At 38.3% G+C, this 16,479-nt stretch overlaps 1 protein-coding gene across 6 annotated transcripts in view; it reads left to right on the top strand.

Moving 5' to 3' along the window:
• The window catches only part of RAP1GDS1 (Rap1 GTPase-GDP dissociation stimulator 1), a 221,049-nt gene that overhangs the window by 157,807 nt on the left and 46,763 nt on the right, over positions 1–16,479 (top strand). For all 6 annotated transcript variants that reach the window (XM_069094364.1, XM_069094356.1, XM_069094347.1 and 3 more), the window contains one exon: positions 7,089–7,217. In XM_069094364.1, the coding sequence (XP_068950465.1) occupies positions 7,089–7,217 (129 nt within the window). The remainder of the gene's footprint in view (positions 1–7,088; positions 7,218–16,479) is intronic.

The raw sequence follows: 16,479 nt of genomic DNA, 5'->3' as shown, positions 1-16,479 counted from the left end.
GAGAGAGAGAGAGAGAGAGAGAGAGAGAGAGAGAGAGAGAGAGAGAGAGAGAGCCAAGTCCTCAAGGAGCATACATTCTATTGAGGAATGTAATTCTATTTTTCTTACAACATGTAAAGAGAGTATCTCTAGTGATTGTTATTCTGCTTGAGATGTCTTTCTTTGTACTTTACAGGCTTCATTAAGTTTATTCATTAAGAGACTTACTTTGACTCCCCAATGAAGCAATGTTAAAACCTCCTTTGTGGTCACTTTCACCTCTATCATTCTATGACTTTGTGTATTTGTTCCCAAAATGTTACAACTACTGAAAAATGCAGTCATCACTGGGATATCAGAAGGGCTAGTGTGCTTTGTGTGGCCCTAGACCAGTCACTAAAGTCCCCTACTCCCAAGTATCATCATTTGTAATAGAAAGGGGTTGAAGAGTTGATGCTCTATGATCTCCACTATTTCTGAATTGCGAGCCTATAATCCAGTTTTATATTTGATCCTTTCCATTTTTAAATATGATGCTGTCTTACACAGAGTTGGCATTCCAAATCATTTGTTGATTGATTTTTTTGTTTGTCTCCTATACCTCCACATCACAAATGTCCTTCATGCTAAGCAATATACCTTCTCTAGTATGTTTTATTTTTTAAGTCCCTCCTCATCTTTTTTCTTCATTGGTAGAAGTACTTTCTGGTTATACTCCTCTTTTCAAACATAGCTTATTGCCATTAAATATACTAAGTTGTGTTCTCATTGTTGTCTGTCTATTAGAACTTAAAAGCCTTTTGTTTGGGGGATGGTAAATGCAACGTGGATTTGTTTTTTTAAAGAGGAAGAGTGTTCTGTTTACTAAGTATCATCTTGTTGGTAAATATCTGGATTTTTCTCATCTGAATGAAACAGAAACATTATGGTTAATAATTAAAACAATATTTGTTAAATCAAAAAGGTAGCCTACATAGAGACTTGCCACAAATGCTTTTGAAAACAGACACTTTACTATAGAAAGAACGTATGTTCTGTTGTTTTCTGCTCCATCTAATACGTCAGACAGATGAGACTACTTTAGTTGTAGGTGTGGCTGTATGGATGGTGATGGTGATGATAGTACCGATGGAAAATTTGATGCCTGGGCTATTTTAGAAAGCCATTTCATAGAGAAGTTGGGAACAGAAAAACAATCTTGATCAAGTGAACCTTTGTGAATATTTCTAACTACATTTGCCTACTGCATATCAAATACACATTGAACTTTAAGGGCCTGCCCGGGTTGTTTACTGAAATTTTTTAATGTTGAATATTGTTTAAAGTGAGTAGGACAGTGGCTAGAATTTGGACTTTCTTAATTATTTGTTATGCAGATATCTCCTGCTTAGAGTTAGTATATTCTTAAGAAGTTTGTGAAGTTCAAAATTTATAAATTGAATTATTTAAAACAGAGAGACTAGTAACATTAAGCAGACCCTGTAGTATGAATGCATTTATAAAGCAAAGGATCATTTTTATGTAAATAATTCCCTCAAATTAATTTTTAAAAGTTCTAATTTTACATGGCATACACCTTAGAATATGTTAATCTCACATATAGATATCCTTCTCTCTGTCTCTCTCCCTCCCTCTCTTCCTCTCCTTCTCCCTCTCCCTCCTTCCTTCCTTCCTTCCCTGCCTCCCTTCTTCTCATGACTTCCCTCCCCATCTGCACCTTTCTCTCTCCCTCCCTCCAATACTGCCCATTTATTTCTATCCTGTTAAAGGGATAAGATAAATTTAGTTATTTTATACAGTGTTTTCCATATCTACAGAGTTGAGTTTTGTTTTTCTATGAACTGTTAAGTTAGAGAATAGTAATTACTTGTGGGCTTCAAGTGTGCCCATGGTCCAATATAATTTTTTCACTTCATAGATAGATAGGTCTTTTCAGTGCTTAACAGTATTAAAGCTTATTCATAGTGGAATGTTTTTCTGTGTGCCATTGAAATGAAATATGTACTACCTAGTGTAAACCTGTGGCAAAATTTAGCATACAAAACACATGCAGTATGTATGTGTATGGTTTATGAAAAGAACTTCAGGATAGTTTATTTTAAATTGATTTTCAAAGTCTGTATAAATGAGCTTTCTATACAGAATTCTATGCTTGGGTGAATAATGCCAGTTAAAGATAACAGCTAATGAGAAGGGAGCCCAGGTCCCTACTTAACTGTTTATAGTCACTGTCCATTTCATTGTTAATCTCTGTTTCATCTTGAGTTTCTCAAAGTTTTTCTTCCCTTTTTCTTATTTTAGTTAATGTATGAGCTGAATCTTAAACTTTCAAACTCTATGTGATTAGATTTCTTTGAGTTGATTAATAATTGCTTTTTTACGTGTCTTTTGGGAGACTTAAAGTATGCCATCTATCAGGAGATATGTTCTTCAGGCCTTATTATGACCAAGTATTCACCTTAGCAGTTCTTATTAAGATGCCCCCTCACTACGACTTATCTTTTCTGGTTTTCACTTCTGTGCTTGCATCACAGGTGAATGTTATGTTAATTTTCTTTCATAAATATAATTAAATATATCCTAGAGTTAATATCCTATGTCTTTTTATCTTGATACTCAATAAAAAGTAGCCAAGAATTTTTAATATCAGATATGAATAGAAAAATGTATTAAAAATTAGTTGAGGCAGTTTTATCTAGATCTAACTAGTAGATCCTAGTTGATACCATATTAATAATTTAAATATATCATTGCTTATTAATAACCTTTACTTTGGTGGGTGAGATAAACATATATTTTGGCATTTCCAAACCATGTGTTCTTTTTTTGTAGCTGACCAGCATGATATCAAGTGTGCTATGAAATACCTCTAAATCTTTACCTGGAACTATGGCCTAGTCTAAATTAGTGTGTTAAACTTAGAACTTACTTTAAAAAAAAAAAAAAGGGTTCTTCAATTTGGGATCTTCTCTCCAGATCCCCATTCTTTGGAGTTTCCATGAGTGTCAGCTGAAGAACATGGAACCATTGAAATTCAAATGTAGGTAGGTAAGTGTTCACACCAGCGCATGTGTTGATTGCCTCCTATCTCCCTGTATATGCATCTGTATTGCACCCCCTCAGTACCTTCCCCCTTCTTCCTCCCCATAGATCATGTAGGGCCTGCGCCATCTTGACATCACATAATTCTGTAATACTGTATTTTTGTCAGTATTTGTCTGTGGTGTGTGTCAGGAGAAGAACAAGTCTTAAGACTTAAATGACATTGTGCTGTCTGTCTAGAGACTGTCTTTCACATACATGATAAGTGTTTGCTATGTATGGGCCTGGGTCGCATTTTGTGAAGTACTGTATTGTGTTTGTTGAGCTCCAGAATACATCCACCTCGAGTTCTCTGGCCAGCCCTCACTGGCCCAGGAGCCTCAGTGTTGCTGTGACTTTATTGGCTCATTCAGTTGTGCTAAGGACAATATGAACTGTTTCTGATTCTAAAAAATTTCTCCTTTATTGTTAGTAAGGAAAGAGAGAGAAGAGAACCTTCTCATCAGATATAAAATAGGTTGCGTTTTTTGTTGAGAGGTTATCCTTACAAAATAAATTACAGTGCCATGGGTGACAGCTATTACCCATTTGACTTCCATTAATGTCTTTTCTTTGGTCATCAGGAGAAAATATTTAAGATTGATTTCTTTTTTATCAAATTATAAGAATAAATGTCTTTCTTGCATATGGATGTGCACAGCAATCATTCTGATAAACTGCTTACTGACAATTGCACTAAATTGTAATTCAGGATAAAGACCTTAGAGTAGAAACTTTTCTAAGATATGAATAGAGTCCTGACTCAGAGGCAAATTGAGATTTCCAGGTAAAGGATGTTAGAGTAATGTATACAACATTGCCATCTCCTCTGAACGTGTTGAGCACCAACACCTATGGCCCCAGTTTGTTTTGACCTCATTTTATTGGTCACTGCCACATCTGCTAGAAAGTTCAGGGAACTTCAGAATTTCTTTCCTATGATGTGCTTAAGTCCTCCAAAAGAATTAGGCAATCTTTTAGGATGCCTAGTATTAACCTGTTTGGTAGAAAAATCACATTCTTTTGACCCCCCTCTCCCCCCGGGGCCTTCATTATTTGAGGATGAAGCCATCTTCTTTGTCCTGAACTGAAGTGGTAAAGAATTGGGTTGTTTTAGGTGGACAAAAATGAAAGAAGAAAGCTGGTCTGAAATGAGTCTGTCCAATTGGATGACTGCCTGTTTTTCTTTTTATTTGTGTGTAGTATGTTTGTTGTATGTGACTATATAACTAATCTGGTTCCTAGGAGGCTTCAAAGCACATTATTTTCTAGAAGCTAATTGTTTTCTATGGAGTGCAGTCATTTATACCATTTGTCAGGTGGCTGTGTTCATTTTTTCCACTGCCACAACCACGAGCATTTTTGCTTGAACCCCTATGCAGTGTTTTTGTTTTTCCTAATTCATTAGCCCTTGTTTTTCCCAGGGAGCAAAAGCTAATGTTAATAGAGCAAGGATTCTGTGTTGGCAATAATTACTAAGGTAAGGTGAACACTGAACCATTGATCCATGGTATTCTCTTTCTGGACTATCTCCCCCAAAGAACTTGTTCTCCTTGATTTTCCTGGAGCATTGAATTTTTAGAGTTGGTGCCAACAGAACTGAGGGGGTATGCTATGCTCTTACACACACATACGCACAACACACACACACACACACACAGAGTGGAGTTTGACACTCAATGCATGCGCTAGTGCTCACGCTTACATACTTGAAATTTAATGATTCAACAGCTCTGCAATGTTTGAGGTGGTGCTTCCCCCAAAAAAATCTAAAACAAATCTCACAAATATATTACTAAAGATCAAGGGTCTGCAGAGGTGACCCAATAGGAAAAAACTCTAGTGACTGGTAAGTAACTGAATTTTTTCCCATTGTGCAAAGCAACAGAGTGCATGATTTCAGTAAATGCTGAATCCAATCCAACTGTTCTGTCTATGTAGCTGAATTAAATCCTTTACCGATTTTGTGTTCATTTTTCTAGTATTTTTTTAAACTGTGGTTGAGTTGGAATAGCCTTCTACCAAGGCAGATCTGCAGTCGTTCTCAGACTTATTGTCTGAAAGTGCAGTGACTTGGCCATGGTCAGATAGCCAGTGCCAGGGGCAAGACTGAACAGAGATCTTCTTGTCTTCAAAGCTAGCTCACTATCCATGCACTACTTCCCAATTTTTATGTTAAGGAAAACCATGCCTAACATTAAGGATATCAGTCTTTTCATTTCCCCCTAATACCTCTTAAATAATTTACTTCTACTAATGTTATATTCTTTTGCTGGGACCCCTTTTTAGAGGTGATCAGATTTATAATTCTTATTTCTAATCCTATCTTAGAATTTAAGCCTAGAGTGAATGCTAATCTATAATCTTCCTCTTCTTTCAGATCTAAGATCTTTTATATAAAGGTCCCCTTCTTAATGAAGTATCCCCCTTCCTTCACACTCACCTCTTAATAAGGTTAAAATTTTTCACAGAAATCCAATAGGGTAAATAAAGCCCCATGATAAAGTTGTCTGCTGGGCTGTTTTCAGAAAGAGTAGGCTGTTCTTCTCTCTCTAACCTGTGCTAAAAGTCAGAAAAAGAAAAAAAAATAGCCCATTACTCCAGATGTCACCAGAAAGATCCTGGGATCATATATTTAGGCATGCATGGGACTAATGCCCTCATGAGCAAACCGAAACCTAGAAAGATGAAGTGGACTTACCTGAGGTCACATGCATATTCATCCACAAAGCTTGGATTGGAACCCATGTCCTCTGACTCCAAATCTAGTACTCTTTCCTCCACACCATGCTGCTTCTCAGTGACTAATTCCTCTTCCAAGTTGCCCATCCGTGCTTCCCAGCTCACCCCTTATTCACAAATGCAGATCAACCATGATGCTGTCTGAGGCATGCATGCTGTGAAAACAAATTATATTGCTGAAAAAACATAGATTTTTATCTTCGGTTAACCAAGAAGTAATTTAAGAGAGCCTGGAGAAAGTAATTTGGCATGCTATTTTAAAAAAATTACTTGAAAAAGAATATTGTAGCCAGTAATGAAGGAAAGCATATTGTGTAAACTTGAACATGTTATCCTCCTTCCATTTAACATTTTTCCCAGGGAAGAAGGTGTTGGGGTTTTTTGTTGTGTTTTTTTTTCCTTTTACTTAACTCTAGGTGTATTATTTTCATTGTCCACTGAAGAACTATTGAGGAAATGTGAGCCATATGTTAGGATGTTAAACCAGTTAGTTGCATAGGAAAAGATGATTCCTGATAAATATGCCAAGTCCCTGTTGACTCTTAACTCTTCTCACTTATAAAACCAGTGTTTTTTCTCTTTATTGTTTAGATGTGTCATTTTAAGGAGATAAAATGGACAATAGGAAAACACTTGTAAATAATCCACTTGTTTTCTTTTTTGAAATTACGCTTCTTCCTAACAACCCTGAAAGTTCTACTTGCAGACACCCAGAACAAACAACTCGCTCCTTTTTATTATACCTTTTTCATTACTCATTATAAAATACTGCCTTGGAGGATTCTGAGAGCTTTTCTCTTTTTCTTTATTTCTTTTTTTTTCCTGGCCTTTATTAAACTTGCTTTTTTTCCTCTAAGCTTTTCATATTCTTCGTGATTTCCTGCAATTTCATTTACATACCAAATGGCAACATTATACACCATGCTTCTTAAAAGAGCTTGATGAAAAGCTAGTGTGGTGATTGGGTCTATTATATAAAACCTCCTTGATTTTAGATTTCCATTTGTTATTGGCAACAGTCAGGGCTTAATACTTTTGCGCCAGTGGCCTTCATACTCTGAAGATAAAACCATATAGATACAGATGGTTATCTTCATCTCTATCTATATGAGCTTCAGTTAATTATTTCAAATTAAATAGCATTGAGTTCTTAATAGGAAAAATAGGAGATTGTACTTCTGCATATCTTACAGATTGTTCATTTGTAATATTTGGTCAGTTTTCAGCTTTATTAACTTTTTGTTTAATAACTTGCCCTGATTTTTGTTGTATTTTTTTTTTTATAGATTCCCTGCAAGCTCAGCTTATCAATATGGGCGTTATTCCTACATTAGTGAAATTATTAGGCATCCACTGCCAAAATTCAGCTCTTACAGAGATGTGCCTTGTTGCATTTGGCAATTTAGCAGAACTCGGTAAGTCCTTAGTCACAAGTCAAAGCATGTCTTTCATTTAGTAATGTTTTGGTGAATTGGAGATGTATGTATTCGATTAAACAAATGTAACTGTATGCAAATATTCCTTGGACTGTCTTGCCCTTTGAACTTAAGTATATTCATTATGAGGTAGATTTTACATTCTAAATGACATATTTTAAATGATTTCTACTGTACCTTAACATTCCTACATAAAGTTGAGCTTGTAATCAACAATTGCATTCCCAGAGGATTAAAGGAAGATGTAACTGAGAAGCCTCTCTCTGAATTGTCAGCTAAGAATGTAACATCAGGGGTCATCTCCAGTCCTCCTGACCTTTTTCTCACCACAGAACCCAAATGATTCCAGAGGAGAAAGTGAGGCTGGTGACCTTGCACAGCTCTCCCTCACTTCAATCCAATTCATTTGTAAATCAGAGTATCACCTTCCTGATGTCACAGTCCTCTTTGAGAAGGACAGACAACAGCTAGGAATGTGAGACGTTAAAACGTCAGAGGAAAGAAGTGCTTTATTCACAATAAAGGAGAAAGACATGAGCTGAGGGAAAGTAGCAGCTTGAAACTAAAAGTTTGTGATAAAACTTCTTGTAGAATACACTCTGACCTTCCTTACCCTGTCCTTAAAATGTGTGACTTAACTTGACCTTCAGCATAGCCAACTCTAGGTCAGAGCCATAGAAGTTAGGAACTGGATATTGGTGTTGTCTCCTCTGCCAGCTCTTAGTGCCTTATTTCAGATTTAGAGAATTGAGAAGTTGTCCTGAACCACTAGAGAGCTGGGTTCTAGCTGTACACCCTGGCCTGCTGGGGCTCCGCTCATCTCCCACCTGAATACATTTGCACAGGCTGATTCTCCTTCCTGGCATCCCCTCCACTTCTTAGAATCCCTAGCTTCCTTCAGCATTCCTGAATCCCCCTCCCTGTTCAGTGTTTCCCCCCTTCTTTTCTAACGTGTGTGTGTGTGTGTGTGTGTGTGTGTGTGTGTGTGTGCTGTAGTGTATCCCTCCCATACACACACATACACAGAATGTCAGCTTTCTGAGGGCCGCAACTGTTTCCTTTTTGTTGTCCTCTCTGCAGGACTTAGCACAATGCCTTGTACATAGGAGACTTTAAATAAATGCTTATTGATTTGAAATGAATGGAATGGAATTGGAGAGTTTGAGGATCTTTATAGACCCAAGGTAGAAACTCAGTCTTCCTCTGTCTTACAGATAGGCCCCACTGATGCCACTGCATTCCTTTAGGGAACTTTTTTTTTTAAATAAGCAACTCAAAACTCTACTTCTGTCTACTGTTGTAACAACAGCTAGCTAATTATGGGGAGCAGCCAAAGGCAAATGATTGCTATAATCTTAGCTAGATATTTCAGACATTTGTCTTTTGCATACAGTTGTTAAATAGAAAAAAAAATCTGCATACTCAAATAGACAATAACCTTTAAAAAAACGGGATTCCTTTAAGAGAGGAAAAAAAAAACCTTTCATTTGTCTCAGAGTGCCAGAGCTAGACATTGTTTATTGTGACACATCATAAAAGTTTAAATCATTCTTCTGTTGCTTAACACATGAGTGCACTTACCTATGGCCCTTTCTTCCACTGCCATTTCCACCAGCCATCCCTGGTCCAACCCCATGCCCTTTTCCAACTCCGATCATTTCAGTGAAGCTGAGCTTTCACTCTTCAGTGTTAGGGTGGGAAGGGGGACTTTGTATCCAGTGTAATCAATTAGAGTTAAGTAGAAATGAAGTTAAGTTCCCACACCGAATCTTTGTAACAAAAACAAGGCTGCCGTGTTCCAGCCTCTCTCTGTTCTGCCGCCTCCCTCTGCCTCTGTCACCAACTCACAAAGCAGAAACCATGTCTCTATTATTCTGCAGGATGTCTTTTCTTTTTCCTCAAAATTATAGGACAGAACAGAATAAGCTAAGTTCTCACTTCACCTTAAAAAAAATTAAACTGTAAGAAGGGAAATAACAATAATCCCTCGGAGAAGCAATGATGCCTAAGAGCTTATGTCTCCACAGCTGCACATTGAGCTTTCTTTTCACCACGGATGACTCAGAAACTCCAAGTTCGAAAGCTGCTCCTGGAACGTGGAGATGCCTCTTTTTCCACCCCACCCCAGGCTAACGGCAGGTGCATCCCATCCCCCTTCATACCTCACTTTATCCAAGCAAACACTCCTGCTTTTCTTGTTTGAGAATCTAGGGAAAAGAGCTAGTAGTAGCATTAAAGTAAGTGTGGCCAATGCAAAAAGACATTTAGGTCCAAGGGGATTTGACTGGAAATACCCTCCCCCTTCATAGAAAGGCCCCCTGTCTTCCAGAAGCTGCCTCTTCCCCGTGAGCACCTTTTTATCCTTCATGGCCAGTCCAAACCTGTTATCGATGATGCAGGGTCATACATGTGGCAGCTGGATTCCCAACGAAAAATTATCTGACACACAGACAAGACATTTTTTACAGAGCTTCATTTAAAAGAGACTTTAAAGATTTTACATCTGAAACATATGATGCTTCCTGGGAGAGGAGGAGAAGAGTTAACTATTTCTAGTAACGAGTACATCCAGTGGATGATCTGGACTGATCATTAATTAAATTGGTCTCATTTCATTGATAGCCTTGAGATCGGTCAAATCAATTGATTCATTGAGTAATTATTATAGGATTATGAAATTTGTATAAATTATTCATTTCTAAACTAAGCCAACATAGCAGATACATCACAGAACTTGTCCACTATGTGGAAAATAGCTTCAAATTCAGGACAGTCACCTTATAGATGAAATGCAGCATGTTAGGTGCTGGGGTTACAAACGTGAAACAAGAGAGACCTCTCTCTCATGGAGCCCACCATCTAGGCTGGCCGAATAAAGGAAATGTATATACAGAAACAACTGATGATAAGTGCATTGGGGAGATTAGAACAGTGATATTGAAATTTTGAGATGGGAAAAGTCAGCTCTACCAGGAGGAATCAGAAAGAGATGGCAGGCCAAGAGGCTTATTAGAAACTGTTTTAATGGTCCAGGTTTGAGATAACAAGAGCCTAACCCAATGTTGCAGCAGTGAGAGTGCAGAGCAATTAACTGGATATGAAGAATGAAGGAATGGAGCTGGAATACCAAAGTTTGAATCCAGCATCTGGGGAAATTACAGAAAATTCTCACTATATTGTGATTTGATTATCTTTTTGTTAAACACAGATTTTTCCCCACATATCTCTAAATAAGAGACCCTTAATGATATTTTTTACTTCTTATATGAGCACATCCTTATCCACTATATAAGAGGGAGTATTTCTCTGTTGTGACTATAACTAAAATTTGGAACCAAGTGTTTTTGTCTTCCTCACTTACTTAAAAGAATGCAGCACTTAAAAATTCTATTAGAGATGGCAAGTAGTTTCATTAACTCACTTGTAGTATTTGACTACTTATATTATTCTGAGTCTGACTTTGCCCAGAAAATAGTCAAATAATAGAAAAGGCCCCACACAATCAGAGATTTGTGACTTGTGTATTTACACTAGTATTATTTATTTACAATGTATTTACAAAGTATTTACAATGCATTCTGGGACAACCTACATCCTTCTGGAAAAAAAAAATGACTTCTTATTCAAGTACACACTGACTGATGCAGCATTGCCCAAGCAATGGTCTGGGAGTGGGACTTCTGTGTATTTTATTCCCTGACACATGGTAGGGAGAGTGAATGGCATTAAGAATCAGTTAGTTCTAAAAATTTTCTTTAAATGCAAATACCACTCCCATTTACCCATAACCTGGAGAGTGGTGGTGGTAGTGATCTCTTTGTCCAATATCTCTTAGTGATGACCCTAAGTTCTTGAAGGGTAGTATTCCCACTATATAATCAAGCATCTTTCAAGTACTGTTATAATGGTGATCATTAATAATAGTTGTAGTGATGATTTAGCACAACAAACATTTGTCTCTACATTTGAATAGGACTTTATGGTAATGAAGAACTTTCACGTGTCTCAGTTGATCCTCACAACATTCCCCCTTGAAAAAGTTATTCTTATTTTACAGATAAAGAAACTGTGAATGAGAGGTTGTATAATTTGCTTGAGATCACACCGACAATAAGTGGTAGACTAAGTTTTCAGATTCCCAAGTGCAGAGTTCTATATATTATATTATCTTCCAATAGATTAAGCCTGTTGGTTAGTCCACTTTTTCTTTTTTAGTTAATTTTATTTAAAATTCATTATTTATTTATTTATAGTCTTTTTTTAAATTTTGTGTTCTGAATTCTCTCCTCTCAAACCACTTCTCCACCCATTAAGAAAGCAAGAAATATGATATCAGTAAGACATTTGAAATCATACAATGTATATTTCCATATTAGCCATGTTGCCAAAAAAAAAAAGGCCAAAAAATAAAGTGAAAAAATTATGCTTCCATCTGCATTCAGGCTCCATCAAGTTCTTTCCTTGGAGGTGAATAGCTTTTTTCATCATAAGCCCTTCAGAAATGTCTTGGATCATTGTATTGCTGAGAATAACTAAGTCTTTCACAGTTGATCATCATATAATATTGCTATTTCTGTGTGCAATGTTCTCCTGGTTCTGCTCATTTCATTTTGCATGAGTTCATATAAGTCTTTCCAGGTTTTTCTGAAACCATTTGGCTCATAGCATATTAGTATTCCATCACAATCATATACTGCAACTTGTTCAACCATTCCCCAATTGATGGGCATTACCTCAATTTCCAATTCCTTAGCCACCACAAAAAGAGCTGCTATAAATATTTTTGTACATATATGTCATTTTCCTTTTCCTTTGATTTCTTTGGGATGTAGACCTAGTAGTGGTATTGCTGGACCAAAGGGTATGCATAGTTTTATAGTCCATTGGGCATAGTTCGATATTGTTCTACAGAATGGTTGGATCAGTTCACAACTCCAACAATGCATTGGTGTCCCAGTTTTTCTACACCCTCTCCAACATTTGTCATTTTCTTTTTTTGTCATATTAGCCCATCTGATAAGTGTGAGCTCGGAGCTATTTTAATTTGCATTCTCCTAATCAATAGTGATTATAAGAGCATTACTTCATATGACTACAGATAGCTTTGATTTCTTCATCTGAAAACTGTTTATATTCTTTGACTAATCGCATACATACTTTCTGTGTTTCTTATTCTTGGTTCCTGATTTTTTTTAATCCCTCAAACACAATACTTTAAACATAGGCAGTCAATAAGACATTAAGTAAATGAATAGATGGCCAGGTAGGTAAAATTAAATCAATTAAAACCAAGTAAAATAAGTTTTGATTAGGCTACAAAGGATAATTTAGGGGTCTGACAGGGTAGGTTGGATGACTAGCCAGAAAGCAGTATGAGGATGATGGGTACTTCAGGGCAGGGAAAAGGAAGTAGGAACATACTAAAAATAAACTTTGACTACTTTGCAGTTTTTATCTGGGGCCCTAATGGTAGCTGCTGTGCTAATGAAAATCGTCTCCTGAGATCCCTTAAGGTGTTGCCTGAGTTGATATATCAGCCTTCATTTGGAATGCAAGAATCTAACACTCCTCAATTCAGTCCAGGTGTTCTAGACTGGCAGTTTATTGGAACAAAAAGAGAAGCTTATGGGTCTTTCAGCAGTTAACAAAAGATTCACTTATCCCTAACTATGGGATAGCCAACTGGACAGGCCCTGAGGATACTCTAAGGTTGTCATTTGTGATCTGCTAGCCACACCTCACATGGATTAAGGAGATCAGGAAGGGACAGCAGCAGGCTGGGCCAATCAGGTTTCCCCAGAGGGTTTCATTCCCTTTTAAGGAACATTTAGCCTCACTTGTGTGGGAACAGGATATTGCTTACATGCTATGACTTAGTCCTTAAAGTCTCCTAGGGCAAAGGTGTCCAGCTGGACAAAACTATCACCACCAAACCAGATTAAAGTATAAATGGGAAATGTTCTGCAAAATATTTAAAAATAGGCTGCAACATAGAGGATGTTAACTTGTAGTTTTCTAAGTCAGCGTGCAGCACAGGACCTTGACTTTAACCCCAGAGTGCCAGAGCACCTTCTACCACTTAAATGACTTCAGAACTGTTACTAGTCAACCCTGACCTTGAATGTTCAAGATACAGGCAGTGCTGAAGGAGGAAAAGAAAAACTGTGACATTTATTGACTTTCTGAGGAGTCACTGAATATGGAAGAACAAGGACTGGAAATCCCAGTGTTTGCACCTCGCCTCCCTTGGTCCCCTTGGCACAAGGCCTGGGTCTCAATGGGGTGATGCCAAATCTTTGCAGTATAGTGTATTCTATCATTGTAAAGGGGTGACCATGAGTAGCGTCAGGAACAGCAGGACCACAACAGACATAATAACTTTTCCTACACCAGCCCTCAGGAGGGGTATGAGAGTATTGCCCTATACCAGCACCTACTCCCTGGCCTTCCAGCCAGGACCTTCTCTGGCGGAGAAAGGATGGGGGATACAAAATCTTTACCCTACGAGTGGTCTCTGAGGATCCACCCTCCCTTCTTGTGGCAGAAAAGGACTGTCACCTCCCACCAGCATCACTCCCTGGTGCTCAAAGGCCTCTATGGGGAGGAGTTGTACAATTGTAATAAGCTCCTTTCCATAGTTCTTTGGATACTGCCACTGGACTTGTACCACTCCCTACTCTGCCAGCATTAACTGCTGCCCCCATATGCCAGGGTCTTGAGTGCTGTCTTGGGTGCTGACATTGACCCTTTCTGCCAGTGCAGGACAGCAGCCATTCCTGCATTACTTCTCTGTTATTGGGGCCTAACTCTTCTCTTCTCTGCTAAGACAGAATATTGCCTTAAGCCTGAATTCATTACTGGGGCCTGATTCTTCCCCTGTATGCCCATGCCCAAATTCTTCTTCTGTATGCAAGGAATTGCTGTCATTGTGCTGTGTGACCCTCTGTGTTTGGCAGGAGCCCTGTGGATGATTCTACTTCTGGACTCTAACTCTGCCTTCCTGTGCTGGGCCTGGCCACCCATAGCATCCCTGCCTTTGCCTGGTCCACTATAGTTGATGATGTTAGAAACTGCCATACTGGACAATTTTGACAACTCCAAAAGATTCTGGCTAATTATACCAGGGCCTCAACTGCCCTTCCTGTTAGTGGTAATCCTCCTGCTGCCAGTTGGCTTAGAGGATCCCAGAACTTCTGCCATTCTGATCTCACAAGGCCTGCCACCAAGACTCCAAATATCCTGTCCAGGATCGGTCATTTAGGTTCGGGGAAAGACATAAAACCAGAGTCCCTTAGGCCAGTCTTTGTATTCTGTCTGCCATGTACAAGTGGTAGTTTTTTCTACCAGGGGGCAGGAAAGGATACCAGATGTCTGTGGTGTTCAGGGGTCACTCACTGGAAGCTCCAGACAAGACTGAGAGTGAAAACTTTTTAACTGGTGTGGCACTTCTCCTTGTGCTCAACCAATTAATGGGCATACATTTGGCACATTTATGCATATCCTCAAACCCAGAAATGTCTTTGGGTTTCATTGTCTTCCCAAGTGCCTCCCCCAAATGGCTTGCACTAAAGAATCATAACCACGTTAATGTGGCACAATTCTAGTTGTGCCTCAAATATCAAACTAAAATAAAATAACCTCAGAACAGTTCCTTTAGCATAGTTGTTAGAGAATCCTAAAATTCCAGGAATCTCCCTAGGTTTGAGCACATTCCTACACTGTTGGGTTCCCTTGTGCCATCCCTTAATTGGCTGTCTGTACACAGTTATTAGACTGACTGCTTGTTCACACACACACACACACACACACACACACACACACACGACTGCATTATCACTTCCAAATAGCCATTCAAAACCAACCAGTTTACACCAGTATGACTCTTTTAAAGCTGGGAGGAACCTTCTTTCAGTAGGTCTCTCCCAAAGCAATGAGTCAATAATGATACTAGCAATGCAAAGGCATCTATTCCTAGCAAAGGGAGAGCACATCTCATCCTGTATCTGTCCTTTTTTCTAATGTGAAGGAAATCATTTTCAGTCCCTTCTGGCTACTTTGAAGATAAACTGAGTTCAGAGGAAATTGCTGAATAGAACTTGGAGGAAGTCAAGCCCAGGGGTATCTCAATAGTTTTAAGGAAAAATTAGCCTCCCTTATGTGGGGAGAAGAGTTAGTCTGTTGCTACCACTACACTAGGCTTCTCAGTCTAGCCTGAAAGTGATGATAAAAATATGAGCATTTCATATTTATATAGTGCCTGGTTTACAAAACATCATATTCCTGGCTAATGCAAATATAATTATCATAGTTTTACAAATAAGGAAATGGAGGCGCAGAGAAGTCAAGTGGCTAGACCAGAAAATCGGATGCAGAAACCTGCAACTCAGATCAATGACTCCTCAGTTCTCGCCCTTCCCTGCCCGGGGGAGAGGGACCTGGATTAGAGTCATGGGAGGGGAGGAAGTATGTAAAGTATGCAGGCACCTCTTCTCCTTCAGACAACACACACTTCCTTTTTTTCTTAATTATTGGTACAGTATTCAAGGATTTCCCTATCCCTAAATTAGGACCACCTATTGTAACACTTTGAAAGATGATGATTTTCAGTGAGCTTTAGGCATTTTAAAATTAAAAGACTATCAGTTTTTCTTACCCATTTCATGTCCTATATTTGATGGCAAATGCCTCTTTAAAGTGAATTTTTTATGGTAAATCACAGTCTGCAAGGGGAAGGGGAAAGAAACACACACACACACACACACACACACACACACACACCTTTAGTGTCCAAGTGAGATTTTTTTACAAGGATATTCTGAGCATCCAACCAATCCAGGCCTTTAGAGAGCTGGTGATGGAGGGAGAAATGGAAGCTATGGTTCTCCAAAAGTGCCCAGATTAGAAGAGTATAACAGCCCCTAACATGACTTCCTACCTTTCTCCTTTTGTTTCCCTTTTGGGGGAGCAAAACTGAGTGTAATCCTTCAGGGGGGAAAATGGAAATTCAGTGAAATAGAGGACTTTTAAGTAATCTTGATGAAAAGACCAGAGTTGAATAGAAAATTTGACTTTCAAACACAAAACTCAAGAGAAGCATAAAAAGGTAAACAGGAAAGGGAAATTACATTCCTACATGGAAAGTTGATATTTGTAACTAATGAGACCTTTCTCAGTATGAGGGTAGTTGGAGTGAGGATAGATAGATAGATAGATAGATAGATAGATAGATAGATAGATAGAT

This window comes from Petaurus breviceps, unplaced genomic scaffold (genome assembly GCF_028583685.1).
Source record: "Petaurus breviceps papuanus isolate PSGF00001 unplaced genomic scaffold, PetGlider_PUasm1.0 126, whole genome shotgun sequence".
In the NCBI taxonomy this organism is placed as follows: domain Eukaryota; kingdom Metazoa; phylum Chordata; class Mammalia; order Diprotodontia; family Petauridae; genus Petaurus; species Petaurus breviceps.
The sequence above is the reverse complement of the archived record's forward strand: the minus strand, read 5'-3'. Positions and strand labels throughout refer to the sequence as shown.